The 26,523-nt window shown below is 36.7% G+C and overlaps 1 protein-coding gene across 2 annotated transcripts in view; it reads right to left on the reverse strand.

The window, feature by feature from the left end:
• Positions 1–2,382: 2,382 nt before the first annotated feature.
• kdm4c.L (lysine (K)-specific demethylase 4C L homeolog) overlaps positions 2,383–26,523 on the reverse strand; it is a 121,954-nt gene continuing 97,813 nt past the window's right edge. The window contains exons 18-22 of one of the 2 annotated variants that reach the window (XM_018258140.2): positions 15,367–15,552; positions 14,382–14,552; positions 13,286–13,405; positions 5,996–6,088; positions 2,383–5,622 (exon numbers count right to left, since the gene is read on the reverse strand). In XM_018258140.2, coding sequence (XP_018113629.1) covers positions 5,587–5,622; positions 5,996–6,088; positions 13,286–13,405; positions 14,382–14,552; positions 15,367–15,552 — 606 coding nt within the window. In that variant the 3' untranslated portion in view covers positions 2,383–5,586. Of the gene's footprint in view, positions 5,764–5,995; positions 6,089–13,285; positions 13,406–14,381; positions 14,553–15,366; positions 15,553–26,523 lie in introns of both variants that reach the window. The other variant, XM_018258113.2, reaches the window with a different exon arrangement.

Below are 26,523 nucleotides of genomic sequence, written 5' to 3' on the forward strand. Positions count from 1 at the left end.
CCACGCTGGGCTGATTTGATAATTTTGCCCTGGGCAATGTCTGCATGTTAGTAGAAGACTATATAAACAAGTCAGTGTAGTCTTTGCTCAATGGGATTGTCCAACGTACCAGAAATTTGCCTGGTAAGGCCCATACACAGGCAGATAAACCACCTAATCAGCAGATCATATCTGCTCATATATAGCCAGCTTTATTTCATGAAACAGTGGGGATGGCCTTAGTGATTGAGCAAAACAAGGTTCAAAAAGAAACTCCATGTACAACGTGCTTCAGATAGGGTTTTTTCATCTCTCTCTGAATCAGAAGTTAACTAAATTTCACTGGTACAAATATAGCATGCCAATTGCTAGCCATGGATTAAGTAGAATAAAAATCATTTTATTTTTAATTTTACATATTTTATTTGTTGAGCTGAAAATGTATTTTGGCAAGATTGGGGGGGTTGATATTGAATAGAGTCAGCGCCGATTCGGACCTAAGCGCCGCCTGAGGCGGCTCCTGCAATGCCGCCCCCCCTCGCCGACTTACTTGTCGGGAGGGGAGGCAGGAACACTAATGCGGAGAGCGCAATTGCGCTCTCTCGCATTAGTAAAGCCGAATTTCCGGTTTAAAAACCGGAAATTCGGCTCTTAAAGGTGCAGGAGCGGCTTTTTGCCGCCCCTGGAAACCGCTTCGGCGTTGCCGCCTGAGGCGAGCGTCTCAGCTCGCCTCATTGGCGGCGCGCCCCTGAATAGAGTACAGAGTACTCAAATTATTTTTCTAGCTAACTACACATATCTTAGCAAGTCGAGAAGTTAACCTGGCCCACCTGGGTATTCCAGGCCTCCAAATCAACCACAAGTGCCATATCTTGTCTTAACAGGCCACACAAAGCTGTAGATTTATGAACATAGGTGCAACATTGCAAAAAGTGAATATTTTATCAAGATTCATATATTTCTATATAAACTCACAATTTTCAAATAAACTCAAAAAGGAAATGTTACCATATTTATTTAAAAAAAAGCAGAATAAAAAATCAATTTTTTCATCATTTTTAATGGGTCAAGAAGCTCAAAAGAAATTAAGAAACTTGAATTGAATAAATAGTTTACATTTTGCCTAGGAGAGTTCCCGTTGACTTTTACATGACCTTGCAACTTTTTGATGGCAAAGTTTTACATTAGAGGTTTTCACTTTTTATTTTTTTGCTTAATAAATACTGAAAGGGTTTTTTTTCAAATTATTCAAATTCAGGATTTTTAGCTAAAAAAAAATTCAAATTGCTGAAAAAAATATTACTAATGTTGATAAATAAACCCCTTAGTGTCTACTTTTACTGGGGACCTTGTCTGAGTTTGACAAACTTACGCAAATAGATACTGGAAATTGTAGACTCAAAAGAGAGTGTTGGACATCTCTGGAGGACCAAAGTAGTTAAAATATTTATTGATAGTATCAAACTATTGTCTTTAATTGAATGGAAGTTACCAAAATGTAACACATAAATTATAAAGAGAAAAAACATAAAAGTCTCAAATTATATTAATTATACAGAGTCAAAAAGACATTACAAATGTACAGTATATTTTTAAAATAATAAATTATGATTCGAAGAAGATGATTACGTACATAAAGCTCCATAATCCTTAAAGTTGAAAAAAAGAATAATGTAATGTTTTTTGCTTTTCTTATCAATAAAAACTAACAGTATAAAATGTGTAAATAAATGTACAATACAGAAAAGAAAGCCATTTAATTTAATTTAATTTAATACTCTGAATGACATTGCATTCTGTATTTTAAGTAACAGACTACCAATACTCTAGTACAAATAAAAGAAAATAGATACAAAATGAGTGCAGGCAGAGCAGACCTCATAGCACCAACTAGCTCACTTTATATGACTAAGAGCGTGTACTGGAATCTGCCCCATTTGGGGAGCAGGCTGCTGGAGAGAGATAATCACAAACTGAAGCAATCTTAATATAGAGCTGTTTTTACTCACTTATTCTTGCAAAAGTGAAATAATGCAAGCAGGCAGCATGAGCCAAAAGTCCCTGCAGAATCAGAACAACTCCTGCACAAACATCACAATAACATTTACCTCTAGTTTCTAAGATTTGCTCTTCTCTTAATCCATATTTGGTTTGAAGTATAGAGCTACTAAACAATTAATGAGGTTAACGACATGCATTAAACTCAGAATGCCTTACAAGCCTAGGGTGTCCAGTTTTGGCCTAACAAAAGTCCTTCTTTATCAGCAGCCAATACCAAGGTAAAACATGCTGTCAGTGGACAGCAAAGAGTATATGATTCTATAGTAATATTACTATATACATAAAATAATTTTTATATTATTATACATAAAATAATTTTTATCATCATCACTGGTGGTATGGTCACAAAGGGTTTATAATAAAACTAAGATCATACTTACATGTATATTTAAATAAAAAGAAAAAACTGTTATATAGTACATAGCCCAGACTGCTGATTGTTTCCATTGTCACTATGCTGAAAAAATGAGTAATTATCAACTCAAGTAAAGTTAAAGGAGAACTAAACCCTAGCCCATTTTTACTCCCCTCTTCTACTGCCCTCTACTCCCTGCCTGCAACATCTTTTCTGTTGAAAAATTCCCCTGCCATAAATATTCAGAGTTCAAAGGTGCCATTTTCCTCTGGATCCTTATCTGTCAGTTCTCCAAAACGGATCTTGCAGGAGCTTGCGCAGTCGAAGGATTTAGATTCAACTGTGCATGCTCCTGTAAGATCGGTGTCAGCAGTCTAATAGAAGAAGACAGGGAAAGATGGCACCTTGAACATTGCTGTGCAACTCTGCAAATTTATAGCAGGTTGGCACACAGGGGAACTGATGTTGCGGGGAGGGAGCTTGGTGGGCAGTGAAGGGGGCTAAGGATGGGCCACGGTTTAGTTCTTTAAATATACCTTTGCCTTGTTTCCAAAAATGCTAGCTGAAAATAAACAAAAAACAACAAGAAGCAAAAAACATCCATGGTTAAGTCAAATGTCAATTTACAACATTTTGTTTTGTTTATAAACATGAATAAGGCTAACGCCATATGGGGTTGATCCACTGGGTACAAAACAAATGCAGGCCAAGAATCGGCCCCTCCATTATCATTAGCCTTCTCTTGAGACTGTACCCAGAGTCACAGCATAGGGCCCGGGTGCAGGCACACAGAGCAAATTTCAGTGCCAAAATACATGCATATTTTGACAAAGAAATTTGCTCTGTGTGTATGAACCCAGGCCAATACAGTGGCTCCAAATGAAGTCACAAGATAAGGGCTGAATCTCAACTTGCATGTATCTGCAGAAGCAGCCCCACATGGCATTGACCTGAAAACAGAAGCAGCTTTTTCGGTTATGTAATATGGCTAATAGTCACCAAGAAAACTGTGCCAAGCAATCCTTATACAGCAAAGCAGGAGAAATATGATTCAAAACAAGTCTCTTTTCTTCTGACTGTTGCACAGCTATTTACAAATGAGCTGAATGGCTTTAATACAGGTGTAGAAAAATAGTGGCACACACTTGGCACTGTTTTTGGAGAAGTAGCACTTTCTTTAGCGCATAGATTTCTAGTTCAGTGGTTCTGGGTAAGGCACTGCATATTAAAAACCCCATGTTACATATATGTATATGCTATAACTACTAGCTTTTACTGTTCGTTTAACAACAACCAGCTACAAAATACAGAAATAAGAAAATGCTATCTCTGGCACAAACTAATTAAGACAACAGAATACAGTATCATCTTTTTCACCTTATAACAAGGCATGATTTGCTTGTAAAAGTATTTCCCTATTTTTACTACTGTAACTTCCCCTCAGATTCGAAAAAGACTACATAATATTAATGCTGAATCTTTGTGATTGTATGGTGTATGCCCACACATTTCATTTATTGTTCAAATATCATACTAAATTGATTGCAGATAAATAACATGAGCATGCACCCACACAAAAATTGTTCATACAGCATGCCAATGGAGACCCACAGGGAGAAGAGTGTGTATGTAAATGTGGTGAGTTGGTCCTCATCCATTAGGATTTTCTCATCTTCCAGATATGATTCAGGCATACCACTAGAAAGACCCAATATGCAGGGCAATAAGCTGCCTACTAAATCTGAAAGGGCAGAGTAAACAGTTTCTATTTGCCCATGTATGGCCAACTTTAATTAATTTATCATAAGCATATACCCTGAAGTCATCTTTCTCCTTACCCAGCAAATTACTTTATGTTCTGCTGCTTAGTTAAGGGAAATGGTAACTATGGGCTTATCTGTATTTTGTTCACAGGGTAAGTACAATTCACGTGGACATCAGAAAGAATCAAGAACCAAACATAAAAATATGTAATAAAAAATGTAAATTAAGATATAAACTCTCAAATTAATCAATTTTCATGTTTAAAGATGATTTTTTGTCTTGTTAGCCAAAAAAAAGGATATCTGTATTTTGTTCTAGAAAACATTGCTTATTGCTGAAAAATATTATACAGATGGAGTGTATTTTGGCAAAGGACACTATAGGTTATATACTGTGGTTTCACTGCTTAACTTCCAGGGCAAGAAGAAAAATGTAACTGTAAAAATAGTAAATAATCCAAATGTTCAAACCAAAGCAGAGATTTCCATCTACTTCACGAACTGACTTTTCCAGACCATCTGTTATATGTCACAAATGTCCTTTTGAATTCTTTTCTGGCCAATGAGAGGCAACTAAATGGTAATTAGTTATGCAAGGAAAATATTTCTGAAAATGGCTGAAGTTGGCTTTCCCATCAACAGTGAAGGTGTATGTGCAGATAATGGTTTATTGCTTAGCATTAAATATGGAAAAAAAAAAATATTGATAACAGCTTTCTTTACCCCATGGTGTCAGATGTTATAAGTCCATTGATTGGCTAATTCTTCTACCTAAAGACAAATTGCTATAGACCAGAGTGTGCTGAGTTAAGAAAGTAACATCTAGCTGATGGTTAGGGAAAGATCACGTATTCAGTACTTGAATAAATAAAAATAATTTTACAAAATCTTCATTTCATCTCTGTTATGTAAATAACCAGTCAAATCAGGTATCTCTCCTGGAGGACAATGAAATAAGAGACACAAAAATACAATAAAAAAGTCTACAACATAGAAAATGGGAAAAAAAAACAAGATTTCTATAAATGATATTTTAATCCCTGACATATTTGCATATGTACTTCCAAAAGTTAAATGCTGGTATGAGATTTTTATGTGGAATAGACATTTTGCATTAAACTTATTGTACTGAGTTCCTTACAAAAAAAAAAGTAGTATGCTGAAGTCCTGAGTTTCTTAAGAAAGTTGTTTCAATGTGTATTTCAAACTTTATGGCCTTTCAAAGCCCATATCAGCCACTGAAGAGAAATGACAAATGACTTTTTTCATTTTGTGCTATCAATTCATTGCTTTGTAATTTGTCGATTAATAATTCACAACAATTCATTTTACTAACAAAGTTATGTATATACATTTGTATCTTAATCCTCAGACGTCTTTACTGTTGTTTAGCCACAGTGCAGATTGTAGAAGTGATCTTTCTGGTCTTCAAAGTACTTGCTGGCATGTCGTCTGGAATGAGCTCTTTAAGAAAGTATGATATAAAGGATCATTAACATAATCATTTTCTAACTTCACATTGAGCACTCTCTGCCTTTTCTTCTGACCACAAATGACCTCTTCTCCATAAAACTCATCTTCAAATTTCATGTCAGAGGCTCTGGACTAAAACATAAATAATGGGAGCGAACAGTAACAGATTAATAAATGATGCAGTGGAAGCAGTGACTAATATAAGCTCTCTAGAGCGTTATTATTTTGAATGGTTATAAAGCAGCAACACTTATGAATGTTGTTCTATTTAAATACAAACCGTTTTAGCACAATCTAAAGCATGATGTCTAGATAAATCTGTATATCATATAATATATATAAAAAGAAATCTTAAAACCCTTACATAGCGGGATTTAATCTTTTTTGGAAGCTCCTCATCAAGTGTGTATATATCTTCTCTTTTAGTGACAATCTGGGAGCCATCTTCAAACTCAACCTAGAACAGAGAAACACAAAATGTTTGCTGTATTTCAAAGCCTAACTTAACTAACAAACATTCAAATAAAAATATCAGAATTAATATTTGCTATGTTTAATGTTTAAATGCTAATGCAGTTTTAAAGGAACAAGATTGTTCTCTTAGCATTTCATCTCTTAGATTCCCAAATTCACAGGTAACAACCAGCTCTCTCAAACCTGCTACAAACTGTTCTGTGGATTCTCCATTACGCTGTCCACGTTGGTGGAATTTATATCTTTCAGCAACCACATTTACTCTTGGCACGAAAAAGTTTTTTATAACAGTAAGAGCAGTTTCATAAGTACCATCAGGTAATGGTAATGTAAAGAATATACGCTGTCCCTCTGCTCCCGCTTTCTAGCAGCAGAAATCTCCCCTTGGTCAGCAGCAATAATGTAATTTTCAAACATACGGATCCAAGCAGTAAAAGGTATGGTATGCTCACCAGGGTTTGGAAGAATAGCTGCAGGCTGCTGCAGAGGTAGAAGAGCCATCCTTGTCGCCATTTGTTATGTTTTGGGTAACATAGTAACATAGTAACATACATAGTAACATAGTAGGTTGAAAAAAAGACACACGTCCATCAAGTTCAACCTCTTTTTTTTTTTTTTTTTAAATTTTAAATCTGCCTAACTGCCAGTTGATCCAGAGGAAGGCAAAAAACCCATCTGAAGCCTCACCAATTCGCCTCAGAGGGGGGAAAAATTCCTTCCGGACTAGTCCCTGGATCAACTTGTACTATGAGCTATCTCCCATAACCCTGTATTCCCTCACTTGCTAAAAGCCATCCAACCCCTTCTTAAAGCTATCTAATGTATCAGCCTGTACAACTGATTCAGGGAGAGGATTCCACATCTTCACAGCTCTCACTGTAAAAAACCCCTTCCAAATATTTAGGCGGAACCTCTTTTCTTCTATCGGAATGGGTGACCTTGTGTCAGCTGGAAAGACCTACTGGTAAATAAAGCATTTGAGAGATTATTATATGATCGCCTTATATATTTATACATAGTTATCATATCACCCCTTAAGCGCCTCTTCTCCAGCGTGAACATCCCCAATTTGGCCAGTCTTTCCTCATAGCTAAGATTTTCCATACCTTTCACCAGCTTAGTTGCCCTTCTCTGTACCCTCTTTAATACAATAATGTCCTGTTTGAGTGATGGAGACCAAAACTGTACGGCATATTCTAGACGGGACCTTACAAGTGCTCTATACAGTGGAAGAATGACCCCCTCCTCCCGTGACTCTATGCCCCTTTTAAGACCTTATTTGCTGCTGACTGGCATTGCTTGCTACAGCCAAGTTTATCATCTACAAGGACTCCAAGGTCCTTTTCCATAATGGATTTGCCTAGTGCAGTCCCATTAAGGGTATAAGTGTCTTGGATATTTTTACATTCCAGGTGCATGACTTTACATTTATCAACATTGAATCTCATTTGCCACTTAGCTGCCCAGAATGCCAGTTTGTCAAGATCGTGTTGCAAGGATGCCACATCCTGGATGGAATTAATTGGGCTGGATAGTTTTGTGTCATCTGCAAACACTGATATATTACTTACAACACCCTCCCCTAAGTCATTAATGAACAAGTTAAACAAAAGTGGACCTAATACCGAGCCCAGGGGGACCCCACTAAGAACCTTACTCCAAGTAGCCGAGGATGAGTAGAGTATAACAGTGCTTTATTAGCAGAGTCATGCAGGCATTACACAACAGTAAGCTATCACTTTCACTTTTAAGCTACAAGGAAGTATGCACATTATGTCTGACCACAGTGACATCTACAGGCCATTTGTATAAACACCACAAAGATTATTTAAATTTCTATGACCATCCTATCTATAAAAAAAAAAAAAGAAAACAATCTATTGGCTAAAAAACATATCAGTATACTGGGACAGTACTGATGTGTACTGATTATTTTAATAATGTATTTAAAGTGGAAACACAAGAAACAGCAGACACCCAAATAAAGGCAAATTCGACACATTACAATGAACCTACTCTGGAACACTAAATTCAGCTGCATGATGAAATAAAATATTGATTGAATAGCAAAACATAGGCACTAAATTCAGCTGCACAAGAAAACAAAATATTGACTTAATAGCAGGCAGTAAAGCATGCGTACTGCCTAATTTTACATTTAAATTTGAAAAAAATGGCAGTATAGACATCACAAATATAATAAATGGAACATATGCGAAAAATGTATTCTGCCCATTGTATCACTTAAAAAAATTCTTTGTTTTAATAACAAAGCACTAAGGGGAGAAAAACAAAATATTACTTGATTTATAGATTTGTTCAGCCATTGCTTAAATCATCTACTTTTACAAAAATATAGTCCATAGGAATGTTGTTAACAATTGACTTCAGCAACAACTTTTCCATGTCTGGAAGAAATTCTCCTAACCAACTAATTCCCTAAGTTATAAACTGCAGATGGACCATCTTACCAGTATTTAAGAAATGCTAAGTCTTGTATTTTATTTATTATTATATCCCAAACTGCACCTCACATACGCCAAAATATGTTAAGCTTTAAGCTGTAATAGTTATTGCCAAGCTGTATAGGAAAAAAATCCAAGTTTAGCACAGTGTGTAAGTAGCTGTAACTAGAATTACTATTTTAATGTGTCTGTGTTGTCTGTCTCTAGAATTTCCATTAAATATGCAATCTGCTACAAAAGATAACCCACACAGCATTATCTACATTTAAAGTGCCACATTTAATGTAGTGCAAAAAACTCTTTACATGCACATCCATCAACCTTTTTTCCGCTCTCCTTATTTAATTTCTTTTTTTTGTATTTGCTTCCATTGCAACAACTGGCAGAATTTAATTGAAAAGCTTTCAGTTCTTTGGAGATTTGCAGAGAGAAATGCAGGTGAAGAGAAGACAACCTGAATGACACTGCATAAGATATCAGTTAAATAAAAAACGTGTGTACAATGTCACTTCCAAAATGTTCAGCCCAAAGAAATCTCTAAAGTTTTGCATTAAATGTAATCTAATCTGCACCATTATATTGGAAAATGAGAAAATTGAGTTTTGAAATACATCAAAACTCTAATCACTGTAAGAGAAAGTTTCACATTACTTTAATGATGTTGAACAAGTCAAGTTAATTTAAAAATTGATCAGTTTCTAAAAAATCTCATACAAATTAATTGTGCAGCAAACAGATTAAAGATTCCAATGGTATCATAATTACTGTATCTCCATTTGGGCAAATGTATCTACATTGGATTAAGGGCTACCATGGCTCCTTTTGTTATTCCTTTTGGCAGCATGAAGGATTTTATAATGAACTAGACATTAAGCCCGTTAAATTAACGGGCGCTAGAACATATGTAGTCAAACATTTATAAAAACAGAATTGTTCTAGGTCGGCGAACGGTAATGTATTTATCACCCACAATGGTAAAACACGCCACAGTGTAAGGGTGCGAAGTTGCGCGTCTATCTACGTCGCTTGCGTAAATGCGCCAGAGACGGTCCGTGGGGCACATGCGCAGTAGCGCAATCCCACGGACACAGGGACTGGACGCAGAGACACTTCAACTTTATTATATAAGGATATCCTATCCTATATAATAAAGTTGAAGTGTCTCTGCGTCCAGTCCCTGTGTCCGTGGGATTGCGCTACTGCGCATGTGCCCCACGGGACGCAGAGACACTTCAACTTATAACGTCACAATCAGCCATTAGCTCCTCAGCTTCACACATCCCCTGCCATTTCCTGGTCACGTGGCTGCGCCGTCCAACGTACGGCACGTCCAATCAGGCTGACGATATCACGTGGTGCCGCCCCCCTGTCTCCCTCCCTTGCCCAACTGGCTGCTATATCCCGGCATCCCGTGCGCCCACCTCTTTCTATTTCCGGTAACCAAGATGTCTAAGAGAGGTGAGGGCTGAGCGCTTGTGACTTAAATCCATCGTCATCTGCCGCTTTGTTCGCGTTGCTGATGGCTGAAATGATGCGAGGCCTCTTTCTGTTCCCCACTCTCTCCCCTCTTGACCATGTCCATATGAGCGATAGTGGGAAGTCTGGGAGCTGCGGGGAAACCTTAAATGTCCCGGGAATCTCTTGCTGATGTTCTGAGGGGAAGCCATGTTTTATCTACCGTATATATATATAACTACACCCTGTCAATATAAAGTCACTGTAGCCCAGTCACACAGTCCTCACATCATTTCAGCCATCAGCAACGCGAACAAAGCGGCAGATGACGACGGATTTAAGTCACAAGCACTCAGCCCTCACTTCTCAGACATCTTGGTTACCGGAAAGAGAAAGAGGCGGGCGCAAGGGATGCCGGGATATAGCAGCCAGTTGGGCAAGGGAGCAGGGTCGGACTGGGGGGCCCGGGGCCCACCAGGACTGCTGGTCCAGGGCCCCCCGCCCCCCTACTGTGCCGCACCGAGTTCGGCCGCTCGAACGCCGCCATGCGCATGCGTGAGCAGCGCTTCTCGTGCGCATGCGAAAACTTTTTTTTCTCACAAATTTTTATATGTAGAGGGGGTCTGGCACTGCAAGGGAGGGAGACAGAGGGGCGGCACCACGTGATATCGTCAGCCTGATTGGACGTGCCGTACGTTGGACGGCGCAGCCAATGGAAGGGGAGGCATGAAGCTGAGGAGCTAATGGCTGATTGTGACGTTATAAGTTGAAGTGTCTCTGCGTCCCGTGGGGCACATGTGCAGTAGCGCAATCCCATGGACACAGGGACTGGACGCAGAGACACTTCAACTTTATTATATAGGATGCATGTTTATTTTGCGTTTAGCATTGCTTTTCCTAACTTCTACAAAGCTGTTACAAATCTTCTTGCAGTTTCCCCTTTGGACAATGGCTTCCAGTGGTATCTGGTGTTTTTAGGGCTCTGACCCATTTTTGAAGTCAATCATTTGAACAGGGCCCCCACAGACAAGAAAGAAAGAAAGTTGCTGTATTGGCCATTCAACCATGATTTCAAGAAATTCATTCAAGAAAATCATTTGGTTTGTTCTTAAAGTGGTCTTCCATTACTATTAAGGAGAACAAATAAGCATTCTAACAAAATCTTCTCTTTACAAGCTTTCAGACTAGTTCACCAAGCTAAAACTCTGACCAGCCAGATAACCCTAAAGTCCTTTGATTCACAGATGGCACTGTAACTGTCCCACAAACTTAACAAGCATCATACACTATACATATACGGTGCAATAAACTTACCACTTACTAATGGCCACTGAGGAAGCAGAGTTTTAGAAGTATCCTAAGTTAACCCAGGGAGCTCTTGCACAACTTCTCGTGTTTTCTGCATTCTTCTACTAATAACTAACTTGTGCTAGGGCTTTCCAGTAACCAAGGGCATCCTTCATTGAGGATGGGCCACTGAGTCACACAGAGGGAGCTAGTCTAGGCTATCTGAACAGGTTGGCTTATTAGCCAAAAATATTCAGTAACTAAAGTAAGCACACACACCATCCCCAGGCCAGAGAGGCAGCCTCTATGTTCTCTCTATGTCTAGAGACTGTGTGCTTACAGTCTCTAGACATAGAGAGAACATAGTGGCTGCCTCTCTGGCCTGGGGATGGTGTGTACATTACATATGAACATGGCCTAAAGAGAGCGGGGGGGGGGGAAGGAAAAACAGTTTGCTATGTAGGTAAAAGCGAGATGTAGTATTGCCTACACAGCCTACAATAGCCAAGCACATACAAAAACCTGAACAGAACACACACACAAAAGAGACAGAAATGATTTAGCATGTTGAATAGTCCTTTATACTATACAATTAATCTTTTGAGTTCTTTAGAGTGGGTTAGGCTTCAAATATTCATAAAGTATCATGCATGTGTTTATTCAGCTCCAGTTACATCTTCTAATAATTTGCCTTGAGTAAAATCATCCACAGGCATCCTAAGCAGCAGTGTAGTTAAATTCAGTGTTCCATTCATACAAAGATTAACTGATCCTGGTTTGTACTGTGGAACGATACTAAGGCTAGTGGCACAATAGGTGTTGCGTATAGTTGCATGTACAAAAAAGGCTGATCTGCTCTATTCTGATCACTGCAGTGTGTGCTATGACAGCATTTAAACATGGAAGTGTTAATTTATGTGCCAAAATCTGAGTGCTGATGGGTCGATCCAGCTAGTATACACAAAACAGGGAGCAAAATAAAGCAGCTGGTCCTTTTTTATACCTCCTCAGAAATGCCTAGTGTGCCACTAGCCTAAGGGGCAGATTTATTAAGGTTCAAATTGTAAATTCGAATTTTCGAGTTGGATTTTTAGTCAAAACTCACAAATTCGTAATCCAAACTCGAATTCGAGATTTATCATGCCTTGACCCTGGGAAAAACTCTAATTAAAATATTCAGCACCTAAAACCTGCCGCGTTCATGTAGAAAAAACTTGATTCGAGTTGTAGTCGAATTCGATCCGAGTTTTAAGGCCAGTAATATTTGTTCGAGTTTTAGACGTTCAAGTTTTTTCTTAAATAAGATACTATTCAAATTTTGAGGTAATTCGAGTTCATTTGAGGTAAAAAAAAATAAAATAGAACATTCTACCTTGGATAAATCAGCCATTAGCTATAATATTAACAATGGATTTGTGATTAGCAAAATTGTTTGCCAAGTTTCGCTGCAAAAAATGACACTCACAGACTCCAACGGGTGAAAAAAAAAATTGTCGCCCACAGACTTCCATTGCTACCTGTAAAGTTTGCCTCCAGTGTCAATAAATATGCCCCTAGTGCATTTTTAAGCCTTGAGAATTCTGTTTACCAGAAAAAAACTTTACCTGAAAAAGTAACAGTTTTTCCCCAAAAACTACACTTTATTAAACACTTTCTATTCAGATAACAGAAACAGGCTTTCATTATGGAATCTGTGTTTGATGCAAACTGATAAAGGAACTTATCAGTTTGCATCAAACACGGGATTTTCATGCGGCATTCATGCAGTATTTTCAGAGACAATAAAGAATGACACTCATACACTGCATTCACTGGAATCATATTTTCGTACATATATACACAACTTTCGAATCCAATTCTATTTCATAAAAATGGGCAATTAAAATGTTACATGCAACACAGCGTGAGACAGAGGCCACATGTGGTAAATGGCTATAACTAAACTGAATGCAAGATATTTAACATGTACTCACCTGATACATGTAAACTGTATTCTTTCCCAGATATTTTCCTCCATAAAGTAAGCCATCAGACCATTTAACCTCAACCGTCTCTCCCTCTGCGGGTGGACCTAGTGTAAGACAGTGTCTGTTCTATAAAATAAACACAAAACACTTACTTCAGTGGGAAAGAGTTATGAAAGTGTTGATGTCAAGGGATGAAAGAGTGAATGCCAAAGGATGAAAAAGAATGAAAGTATTTACACATTTATATTTTTTTGGGGAAAGACTGGTTGAATAAAGTATACAAACGGCTAGAGACTACAACCAAAGTGCTGTACCATTTGGTATGGTGGGGCCATTGCTACAGTTCACGTTTAATTAGTTAGCTTTTAACTATAAATAAAGAAGGGGCATGATGCTGTTGGAGAAAAATCTGTATAGGCAGATTTCACCATCACCATCAGTATCATAAACATATGACATTACAAATTCATGTTCGGTTACACATTCGTTACTGCAGTTATGCTGAACATGTGTGCATTTCCTATATACTGTTGTATATATATTGTATACTATTGTATCACTCTCCCATCTGCCTTAGGAAATATTAGTGTGGGGAAAGAAAACACTTTTGGGCCATTACACATTATATTAACAATATTTTCTATTATAGAGTACAGATATGTGTTCCATATGGGGGGGGGAAGATTGATTATAATATGGCAAGCCAAAAGTAATATTGACAAAGGGCCCATTTATCAGGGATAGGAAGTACACCATTTTTTTCATACACAGTTGCAGACGCAAATGAAAAGCATACGCAAGCACAGCATACAAAGCAAGCCCTGTACCTTTTGCCTTCTCATTAGCAGCTATAAGGTAGAAGGCACACTTGGTACAGAATGTTTAATGAATGAATATTGGAAATAGGTTTCTTTTTTAATGGAGAACCTAGAATCAGGCTTATAGCTTTTAACTCTACTAGCCTTTTAAAAATTACAAATATGACAGAAACCAGCACAGATTTAAAACAACGCTTTAGGATTTTATGTTATTATTTAAATACCAGTATGACGGTCCCCTTAACAGTTCGCAGCATATTTTACAATAACACTTTTTCACTTACAATGATATCTTCAGGGAAAGTGTCTTTGCTTGTAGATCCATCGTCAAACACAATTTCATAGAAGGTTTGTGATGTAATCTCTTTCAACTGGCAATTGTAATATCGTGTATTTCTGTGTTTTGCTATTACAGTCTGACCAATGGATATTTTTTTATTAGCAACTTTACTTCTCTGGAAAAACACAAAACATACCATAAGCAATCAATAAAATCATTAATATACACTATAAAATATAACTTATAATTGTCATATAGTTAGTGCCATATGATAATGGAAATCCAATAAGCCTTGCAATTTGCCTCAACAATTTCTCAGTTATAAATGAATTGCCTGAAGACTGTTCCACCTAGAGCATTTGGAATACAGATCTCTGCATGTGCGGGCATTCTCACTGGATTACAGTTGATTGCTCAAGGAGCAACAATGTCTAACATGGGAGTGGCAGAAGACAAATTCCTGCAAAAACAACTCAAAAAACAGTCGACTAATAGCCACATAAGTCATAAGATGCCCAACACTGTAATTTTAACTACCGTACATAAAACTATGTAAATCAAATAAGATGTCATAGGTCGGCATTTGAACTGTTTTGCTTTAAAACAATTGCAAATTTGTTGAGATCTGATAAAATAATGAAAAAAATGAGTGAACACTTTTCTTATTATTTGCTGTCTTTTTTTTTTTTTATAAATAGCTTATCTTTATTTGTTCATTGGTTGAGGGATACCTGAAGGAAAATTCTTTCATTACAGTATCAACAGTACATGATGTTCAGGCAGTCAAAATCACAATTATTTTAGGCATCTTATGATGTGAAAAGCATCAATCCAACTGCCCAGAGCTAGCCTCCATTTCCACTTCGTAAGTAATAAAAATAACAGATTGAGAATCACAAGAAGATAGATATCAGTCAGAGAAATTCTGGGGCCATGGTCTAGAAGCTTTCCAATCGATACAATAAAAAGTGTCCAGAAAAGGTTCTCACCATATTCTGATTGATCATGTGCCTGAAGCATGTTGTATATACTACAAAGGGCCACTCATCAGGCTCCATCAGTACTCCAGCTGCATGAGCACAGGTCACATGAAAAGATGTCGGACAGCGCCCATATGAGCACTGGATGCATGCTCCAGAAACCCTGTTAACTCTTTCTCTGCAAAAAACACATCTCTGCAAAAGAAAGAAAGAAAAGAATCAATGTTAAAAATAAAAGAATGCATGTTCCGGTTGTGGCACAATATCATATCTGTATAAAGATAGGCAGCAATCCACACTTTCATTAAAAGCTTTTATTCTCATCAGCAGGTTAACAGTAAAATCATATGCTTAACGTGCAAGTTACTGAGAAAAGAGCCAAGAGGCAGAACTTGCTGCAAACAGTGCTTTATTTTTAACAGTAATATCATATCAGCAATCGAATTGTATAATTAAGAAATGTTATGCTAAAATGTTCCATTTTTGCATTTGTACTTCAGGAGCACTATGAAAAAAAGTTGTGACTGCCATCGGTTTCAATTGCTTCAGCAGATCTCTCCTATATTTTTACAGCTGGCAAACTGCAATCTATATGGAAAAGAAAATATTTTTCTATTTCATATTATGTTTTAACCATTTACTGCATCTATATAATTAGTCTTAAGAAAAAACTGTTCAAGCAACCCAAATGTAAATATGTATTATCATGAAGATTGCTTTAATTCTTGCGATTCATGCTATTGACACTCACGGCAGCGAGAGAACAGCTACTTGGCTATGAAATATTTAATGGTTATGGAATGTAAAAAAAAAAAAAATCAAAAAGTTTTAAATGTCAGAACAGCTCAAATCCAGGAGATCAATAGGTGTGATGGATAGGTTCTAATCCAACTTGTATAGCTATGCATTGCTCAACACATGCTTTCTTTTTGCTTTAGGACACAGCCAAACTAGGAAAGCAAATCAAGTCTGCTTTATGATCACCATGGGAAAGTAGATTTGTATTGATTGTTTTTATGTTTTAATGCTGGGCTTCTGCTGAAGCAAATAACCTACTGAAATGTTTATCATGGTACTTGAAGATCATCTGAAAATAACCTATGTATTTATTTGAAGAACTAAGTGGTTTTAAAATGAAATATATAACTTTAGTTTAACTATTTATCTTTGCATATTCCACAGTAAAATCTAAGATAGCGTTACAACTTGCAAGATTCCTTTGGGGAAATCTTATAAAGGGTTAAATATTTGCATTACCCTGTACTACCATAAGGCCTTATTTACTATTGACCCAGATGAAAGTGCAACTAAGGGGTGCATAATTAAGCCCCTGAGGGTCCATGTACTGAGCATTTGCAATGGGGCTATATTCTGTGCAGACTGTGCTCTTAATTCTGCACTGGATTAAACATTAGACAGTGAAGTTACCTACCACATTCCCCGTCTGAATACAGCAGGGCACAACCCACAACCTATAGTAACCAAGCAAAGTTTGCTTAAACCCTATATGATGTAGAATAGATGATATGAACTACTGTGCTGACAATCAAGTTACAGTTCTAGTGCCCTTGCCCTTCAGGTTATTCAATGTAGGGCTGCAAGCTCCCTGGCAACTTGCAATCCTACTAGTAAAGAATTGGCCAACACTCAAAGGCTACCTTCTCACGGATCGCTATGTGATACCATACCCAGTGCAAAAAATTTGACTTTTATTAGACCACCCTGCTTATAAATAGGCAAGGATTTTCCCTACAACTACATGCTTCGTGTGCTGGTATCTCTTTTCCAGTTGTTGTCCGGGAGGTTGCCAAATCCTCCATTACGGTGTACCAGGCTGCAAGCTTTAGGGGTTGTTAAGGCTGTGCGACTGCTCTATTCTGTTTGATAGGCTAACTTGTATCTGACTTTGAATAGCTATGGACTACTCCACTGGTGCAAATTCCCACACTGTTAAGAAGTGTGCTAACCTATCTTTCTTCTTATTATTAATTGATAGTAGTAGTAGTAGTAGTAGTAGTAGTAGTAGTAGTAGTAGTAGTAGTAGTAGTAGTAGTAGTAGTAGTAGTAATAATAATAAAAATGAAAAAAAGACTCTTTCCCATTTCTTTCAATACAACGTGGTTTGTTTGAGGTGTTGTGTATATGGTCAGTCTTGCCCATCTTTTTAAGAATAGTAGGGTGCAATTATAAGATGTGTGCCAATGTAATTACATGTGGAGCTTGTAACAAGCCATAAAACACCCTTTGAGGACCACATTTGGCCAGGACTTCTAGTGGAACAGCCATGTATCAAGATATCATTTTGGGACACAGTGGTAATGGCAGTCTAATAGTAACAGGGGAAAACCTTACATTAATGTTAACTAAAATGCCTTTCATTCTAAAAATATCATGGTCTTTATGTGTTAAATTTCCTGCAAACTAGTTGAATTTGTGATGTTTTGCAATGTATTCAATTGCAAATCAAAGCACACAAAGTGAGCCATTACAATGCCGTCATGGTGCTTAGTTAGCATTAAGGTGCCACATGCTGTCTCTAAAGCTCAGGCCCTAGCCAGAAGCATTCTGAAATATTAATAGGTGGCTGTGAAATAACAAAGAGAACACTCCAGGCTGGCTTCTTTTATTCAATATCCCTTTTGTGCTAGGTGAGAGAACAAGATAATGCATTTTCCAAAAGGCACAAGAAAACAACTCAACTATCACTCACAACTTTTTCTTTGAAACATTACTGATCTGCATTTCATAACATGGTACATTACCTTTTGTCACAAAAAAACAATAATGATTCGGCAGTACAACATTTGTAACGGTGTCACAAAGCGGGTGCTGTGTGATAAATTACCTGCAACTACATTTTTATTATTGTGGGATATACGGAAAGACATGGGACATTTTTTTCTAGGTTATCACCAATTTGTTAGTGGCCTACATCACACTGCCAAAAAAACATCTCTCTCTCTCTCTCTCTCTCTCTCTCTCTCTCTCTCTCTCTCTGAGGGTGCCTTCCAGTGGGCTTCACAGTATACATAGATATTAAAATGTAAAAGTCTGCTTCCTAATTTGCTGTGCATAGTTAATAGTTAGCTTTGCCAAGCTCATAAAGATATGTGAATAGACTCTCCAGTCTCTGCTGAAAATGAAAACCCTTCAATGTCTAAATTTATATAAAAGGATATTATAAAGTTATACAGATATGCTTAGTTATCAAGAGTGAATGGTTTGAGGAGCTTTGGCTACCAACAATACTTCTGTGCATCAAAAGTATGAACATGTTTATAGTTAACATTTGAGTGGTCAAGAACATCTGAAACTCTTACAACTTACCATGTTACCATAATATACACCATTTATACAACATGGTTAGAGCTTCCATACAGTACCTCAGCAAAAGACCAGACATGCATTCAGTTTTAGTCTATAAATTAGACTTCTACAACATGCCTGATGCAACTGATCAGTAAAAATTAAAATGTGAGAAGAATGATGTCCAGTGCACTTAAAGTGATTCTGACGCTAAAAACAACTTTTTAAAATATGAATGTACATTAAAAGTTATCTATAGGTCATGTTGTTTTTTTCTGAGAGGGTTGTTTTTATAAATAATTTTTAGTTCTTCCTAAACCTGACTGTTTTGCCAACCTGACTGTCCCATCTCAGCCTGTCAGTTAAAGTTTCTAATGCTAACGGACTACTGTTGCATAAATATGGCAGCCCCCTCATAGACGAGCAGGGGGAGTGAGATGGGTAATGTAAAAGCTTTGAGCAAATACTTTATGGCAAAAGAAATGTAGCAAGCAAAGCCAATGCTACGATAGATGTAAAAATGATTTAATTCCTTGTGTCAGTATCTCTTTAATAAACTATGCTATTACATTTTATTGTCCATTAAAGACAGTTAAACCAATCATAAGGGAAGGGTTCTCTGTAGCACTACAGGAAGGTAAACAAAATATCAGAACTATTTAAAATAAATATGCATATATCTGAAAAGATATATAATGCATTTTATTAAGCATGCCACTAAATACTCAGTCTTAAAATAAAAACGTATTTGAAAGTAGACATAAGGTTGAGAAGATATTCCGAACAACAAATCAGTTACAATGCTATCTTAATTAATGGAGAACTGAAACAAATTTTTAGCCACTTCAGCTATCTCCAATAATTTTACTTTCCTTTCCATATTTAAAAACACATACATGGATATAGTAAGTAGCATATAAACAAATTACTATCTATATTATCTTACTTAAATACTGACAAAACTAAAATCTAAAAACCAAAGACTAGAACACAGGAAAAGATCCTACGATTCCATACACAGAACATTTTAAATACATTTTAAAAAAATTTAATATGTTTGCAATTAGAAAAAAGTCAGAGAAACAAAATTTCTATGACAACTAACTCACCTGAAAGCGTTAAAAAGAAAATGGAGCATCTTTTGCAACGGAAAAATTAATTAAAGCAGTAAAAACTCTACTGAAAATACACAATTGCCAACAACATTATTGATATTTTTATTACAGTAAGAAAATTAAATTTTATTTACTTGAATTCCACTTGCAAGTGTATTTAAATGGTGCTAAATTAATTAAAAAAAAAAATATTGTTTTGTTTTTACACATACTACCTATGCTACTACCCTACCCTATAACCAGCTGATTAAAGTTTCAACATTGATAAAGAGCTCTATATAAACTAACCTCTTTACCCCTTTATTGTGTCTGTTTTGGATCACAAGTAAGCGAAAGTCCATAATGCAGGAGGTCTATGTGTGCTCTGATAATATTATTAAAAACCTTCTCCTCCTCTAACATTTCTCCCAAAAAACTAGGAAAGAAAGTATCACTAATTACAGTTTTACTGTTTTATCTGTTTAATTTAAGAAAACAAAAACTGATTGCAATAGTGTTCAGCACAAGCCCTATTCACTAAACTCATTAAGTACAGTTACATACAAAGGGAAAAACACAGTAAATGAACCCATTAAGGTTATTTGCAAGCAGCCACTTTTCCAATGGGAATATGTATTTATTGTATATTTGCTCCATCCTTTTGCTTCCATGGAGGTACTTCTAGCATAGCTTGCAGTACAGGTTTTTTAACATTGCCTGGTGTACCACAGTGCCATTTGTGCTGGCTATATGGCTTTTCTATTGTGTTGTTCTTACATAAAGTCAAAAGGAATCTTGGGGTATGGAAAGTTGTGTATCTGTAGTCAAACTAACAGGCCAGTAAACTGAGCTTTCCATGGCATGTCTACATATCTCTCTAGTTATTGATATACATAGATACTCAGGAGTTAAGTATGCTTAGCTATCAGATATACGTTTAACAAGTCAGTTGCTTTCTTATTGTGGTCTCCAGAATTCTGAAGATGAATGTCTGAACTGCTTTCTACTACTTTGGCACAGTGCTGTAACCCTTCTCAAATGTGCTAGAAGAACAGGTGCATTTAAACACACAAAAATTAGATTGGCAAAGACAGAGGAGCATTTGAGTATTTAATAAATAAAGGTTCAGTCTTGTCTCGGTTAAGACAAGTAACTAATAGAAAAAAACAGATAGGGCCGATAGTTTAACAAATGACGTGCATCATGTACATCCATTTTTCATAAACCAATATCATGTAAAGATTTGTATTCAATGGAAATAAGCTTGAGTAAGTGAAATATTCTACATCTTGTGCACAATGCTTAGTTTTTGAGGCAATGCCTTGGCCATCTGCAACTTTGTTAAGAAAGGGAAAAAGATTATGCTGATCCATATACTATTTATAAAGTGTTCAATTCCTGTTGATATGAAAGGTAAATTTCATAGCCAGTGAATCATTTTATCATGCCCCAGGTCCCATAAAATATTAGTTTTCTTTTTAAATAAAATATAATATTTTAGAATTTTTATAATTTTTGGAGCCTTTCAAATTCTGCACCATATTTATTTGTCGAAGGACTGAGATCCACAGGTGGGAAAAACTCTGTTTGCCTCGATTATTTTGGGTTTTACTTATCTCTCTGTAAACTCAGAGGTAAATGTAAAGATTTGACAAGAGCAGTGGTTAGTCCTCATTGCTTTGTGCAGGTTTAGAAATCCTGCAGACACCGAGCTCTTTCAGATGCAACCTATTCCTTTGCCATCCAGGAAATACTGCCCATTTATGACGTGCATTGAAAACAGACTTTGCAGAAAACACAGTAACCTTATTTTACAAGCAACATTTAGAAACCGTATTACTGGAAGCTACCCATGTAATCAATTTTGAGACAAAACCACTGCTAGATTCAATTTCCCAGGCAGAAGATCTATCAAACAGACGCGTTCATGTCAATAGAAAACACCAGAAAGTAGTCTCGTGTTGTGTGTATTAAAGGTCTTCCAAAATACTTTTAAAAAGAATCCTTGTTGAAGCATTTAAAAAAATAGTTTTCTTTAAAGCATATTTGGTAATACAGGTAGCTAAGACTAGTGATGGGTGAATTTATTCGCCAGGCGCGAATTCACGGTGAATTTGCGCGATTCACTGCCAGCAAATAAATTAGCGAAACGCCCGCGAAAATTCGCGGAAAAAATTCGCCGGCGTCAAAAAAAAATTTCCGAAAAAATGGACGCCGGCGTCAAAAACGGGCGCCCGCGTCGAAAAACGGGCGCCCGCGTCAAAAACGAGACGCCGGCGCTGTTCCGCGAATTTTTCGCCGTTTCGCAAATTCGCCCATCACTAGCTAAGACATATGCCCACATTTTTTCCCACATAGACTTATCAGTTCCTTAATGTGTGTTTTCCTGCAATGCCTATGAATTATGTATATTGCCACAACAATTTTCTACAAAAATGATAATCTTATATATGTGTGTATTTTTTTAATGGTCCTGCAGCAATAGTTTCTGAAACTGTTGCATGGTAATCAATAAGCCTTTACATCTTTGGCAATGCATGAGAGCTGTGCCATGCATCAATGTCAAGAATGTCTTTACTCTTCAATACAAGTAAAAAATTATGAGCTTCTGTCATCCTTCTGTAGATTTAACTAAATGAAAGAACATACACTGCAATCAATTTCCCAACTGCCATTTAACCTGGATTCTGCAAGAATGCAATGTGCTGTTGATTGTATTAAAATATTGTTCACTTACATAGAACACAGCAAAATTATTATTTGGCTACACTGTAATACATTTGCAAGGGAAGCAAGAAGCCCATTTCTCTTTAAAGAGAACTCTCGATTCATTCCCTTTATGTTTCTATATCGCCATTGCTCTGGCCCCAAAGCCCATTCCTGTTAACAGACTGAATTATCAATCACTACCATAACATTTTCGTGCCCCTGGGATTTCTTGTGCTGCTAAGACCTTACAATGAGAAAATATCACCATTTTTATACAAAATATTTTTTTCCAGGTAAAGTCCTATTTAAAAAATAAATACTCACATGAAATACCCTTTAGTACAATTTATGTACTCAAAAGAGTTTATTTATATAACTGCCATTTTGTTTTAGAACGATCATGCAGTTCAAGGGGATTTTCAGATCACTGACAGAAAAAAGGGAATATAGTGGAAATACACGGAATTGTAGCTGTGTCTTTTACTTTGTGCCTTTTAATGACGCCCAAATAGATTTGCATTAAAAAAATGATTTACAGGGAAAAGTTGTTTGCCACTGCATCAACAATCAAACAATTGCTGCAAAGGTATATTTCGGGGTGTCAACAAAATAAAAGATGGGTTTTTTGAGGAACCACTAACAGAGAAGGGGTAGAAAGAAGAAAAAGTCTCTCCAGAATTTGGGATCATTGGGACTTTCCTTTTACCCTTGTCTTTATCTGGTATAAATCTCATTCCTCTTGGGATTCTGTCATGATTTTTATGATGTAGTTTTTATTTCTAAATTACATTGTTTACACTGCAAATAACTCACTCAACAATATAAAATTTCATTCCTGAACCAGAAAGTATATTTTTTTAGTTATAATATTGGTGTGTAGGCAGCCATCTCAGGTCATTTTGCCTGGTCATGTGCTTTCAGAAAGAGCCAGCACTTTAGGATGGAACTGCTTTCTGGCAGGGTATGGTTTATCCTACTCAATGTAACTGAATGTGTCACAGTGGGACCTGGATTTTACTATTGAGTGCTGTTCTTAGATCAGGGATCCCCAACCTTTTGAACCTGTGAGCAACATTCAGAAGTAAAAGGAGTCTAGGAGCAACACAAGTATGAAACATGTTCTTGGGGTGCCAAATAAGTGCTGTGATTGGCCATTTGGTTGCCCCTATATGGATTGTCAGCCTGCTTTGAGGCCACTGGGAGCAAAATCCAAGGGGTTGGATAGCAACATGTTGCTCATGAGCTACTGGTTAGGGATCATGGTCTTAATCTACCAGGCAGCTGTTATCTTGTGTTAGGGAGCTATGTGGTTACCTTCCCACTGTTCTGTTATTAGGCTGCTGGGAGGGGAAGGGAGGGGGTGATCTCACTCCAACTTGCAGTACAGCAGTAAGGGGTGACTGAAGATTAGTAGAACACAAGTCACATGACTGGGGGCAGCTGGGAAACGGACAATATATCTAGCCCCATGTCACATTTCAAAATTAAATATAAAAATTCTGGTTGCTCTTTTAAGAAACAATTTTAGTGCAGGCTGCTGGAGCAGCACTAACTGATGCGTTTTGAAAAAAAAATTCTATGAAAGTATCCCTTTAAACTAATGGTTGTGCTGTATAAACTCTTTCAAGTACATTTTCAGACCCACAACATATATTTGAACATAATTCAATTTCCCTAAAATGTACAGTTAATATAAAAGGTATGACTACACCTATTTTTTCATCATAAAAATGCAATAAAATCATAGGAATTTCAGTACTGATAAGACATTGCAAATCATAGTCTCCAGCTTTCAACCTTACTATTATTTCCCTCTAGGTGCAGAGCTAAAGTGCACAGGCTTCAAGCAAAACTGCTGTGGCCCTGGATGAAATCTGAAAAGCTTATGGATCAGTCATCATTGTAGTGTAAATGCATTTTCAAAATAATGCTTGTCACACAGAGTGTACTGGTGCTTATGTTCAGTTCACTTGTCAAATACAAAATCTGAGGTCATTGAAAGCCTGAGGGCAGCTTCATCTATTTTCAAACTCATTTTCTCCCTCTATTTTGACAGAGAAATGGGATTTTCAAACATAAAAATAACAAGAAGCTCTGACGATAAAGTAACAAAAGAGCTTCATGTACACATTTTTGCAAGAACGCTGCAGTGATTGTTCACTCAAATAGAGTCAATTCATAATGCTTAGGCAGTTAAATGCTGAAAGCAACAAGAAAAACTTTGTGTCTACAGTGTCTACCTGATATGTCCCCTTCAGCTAGACTTTATTTATTAGATTACATCATGTATTTTACATCTATTAATGGAATTGTAATGGCTCCATCATCTTGGCTCTTGTCAAAGGTATAAAAGCCCATTTTATGCACATAAATTATATATATATATATATATATATATATATATATATATATATATATTTATTTAATATTTATATAATTTGTACATCATTTAAATCGATCTATATTTGTGCAAATAATTTACCAAACTGATAAAGACTATGGGACAAGTATAATAAAATAGTCTTTCCTAATTTTTACCATGGCTTACACATACATCTCCATTTATACCAAGCAAATGTACTACTTAATACATCAAACACCCCTTTGAAAACTATATTCAGAAAGAATATATCACGCTGAAAACAAATAGAATACCCAACAAAGAAGATGTTTAAAGTCTACTGAAAATATGTATTCAGCTTGGAACTTAATAGAGATACACCATATCCAGGATTAGGTTCAGTATTCGGCCAGGATTCAGCCATTTTCAGCAGGATTGGCCAAATCCTTGTGCCTGGCCAAACAAAATCAGAATCCTTAAAATCATGTGACTTTTTGTCACAAAACAAGGAAGTGAAAAACATGTTTAATCGTGCACTGGTTTTTTAGCCCTTCCTGTTCCTAATTTGCATATGCAAATTAGGGTTCGGTTCAGTATCCATCTGAATCTTCCACAAAGGATTCGGGGATTCAGTTGAATCCAACATAATGGATTCAGTGCACCACTGGGGGGTTGTCTTCCAGCTTCTTCTTTTTTCTCAGGGATGCACATGTGCACTACAGTAAAAAGCCTAGCATTAACAAAATAGCCGGCTATTTTGTTCTACTGTGCATGTGGCTGCCCTGGGAAATTTGAAGAAGAAAAAGCAGGAAAATGATCGCTGGAAAAATCCCGGGCCGGTGCAGTTTTCTCCTGATGGGTGCACTGGCCTGTGGTGTCAGTTAAGTATATGCAATCACTTTTGGCACCTCCAAGTAAAAAGGACTTTTTTTATGCATTCTTATGCAATAATAAAGTCTGCACTACTGTTCTGCAATATGTGTTAAAGTATTGAAACTCAAAACTATTTTTTTCAATTTGACATTGTTTGATATTAGAAAAAAAGATTAAGAAAAATAAAATGAAATACAATTTTTGAATAAGTATACTTTTATTTTTATAGAGCCACCTTTTGTAGTAATATCAGCTTTGCACACTGTTTGGAAGTGGTTTTGTCCCATTGTTTTTAGCAGACATAAGACTTGTACACCTCAGTTTTAAATAAAACAGATTCTCAGTTGGACTGAGATCAGGGATTAGAATGAACCATTGTAGAACTTGCTGAAAGATGAATTTTCACCCCAATCTTTTCTATTGCTTTTTATATATAGAGCCAGAAATAAAGGTTTGCCAGACACTGTGAATGTTATTATACATGATGACATAGTAAAAGATTTGTACTATGGATTTAAACAGCCTTCCCATATATTTATCTCTTGCTTAAATAAATGCATGGACAGTGGGGTAAAGGTCTGATAATACAGCAAGTAATCATTCTTGTGACTTTGTAACCAGTGATATTTCAATAAGCAACAAACAATTAGTATGGGGGAATACATGCCTTTATCGTGCTAACATCTTTATGTTCATAGTAGAGTTCAGTGTCCATTATTATCTGAAATGGGTCTGCAACTTCAGGGGTACATTAAGCATATGTTCTGCTGGAACCTATACTTTATCATACAGAACTAAGTGAATTAAAGTGGAATGCCGGCTTCCAAACCAAAATTTGATAAA

This window comes from Xenopus laevis, chromosome 1L (genome assembly GCF_017654675.1).
Source record: "Xenopus laevis strain J_2021 chromosome 1L, Xenopus_laevis_v10.1, whole genome shotgun sequence".
NCBI classification, from domain to species: domain Eukaryota; kingdom Metazoa; phylum Chordata; class Amphibia; order Anura; family Pipidae; genus Xenopus; species Xenopus laevis.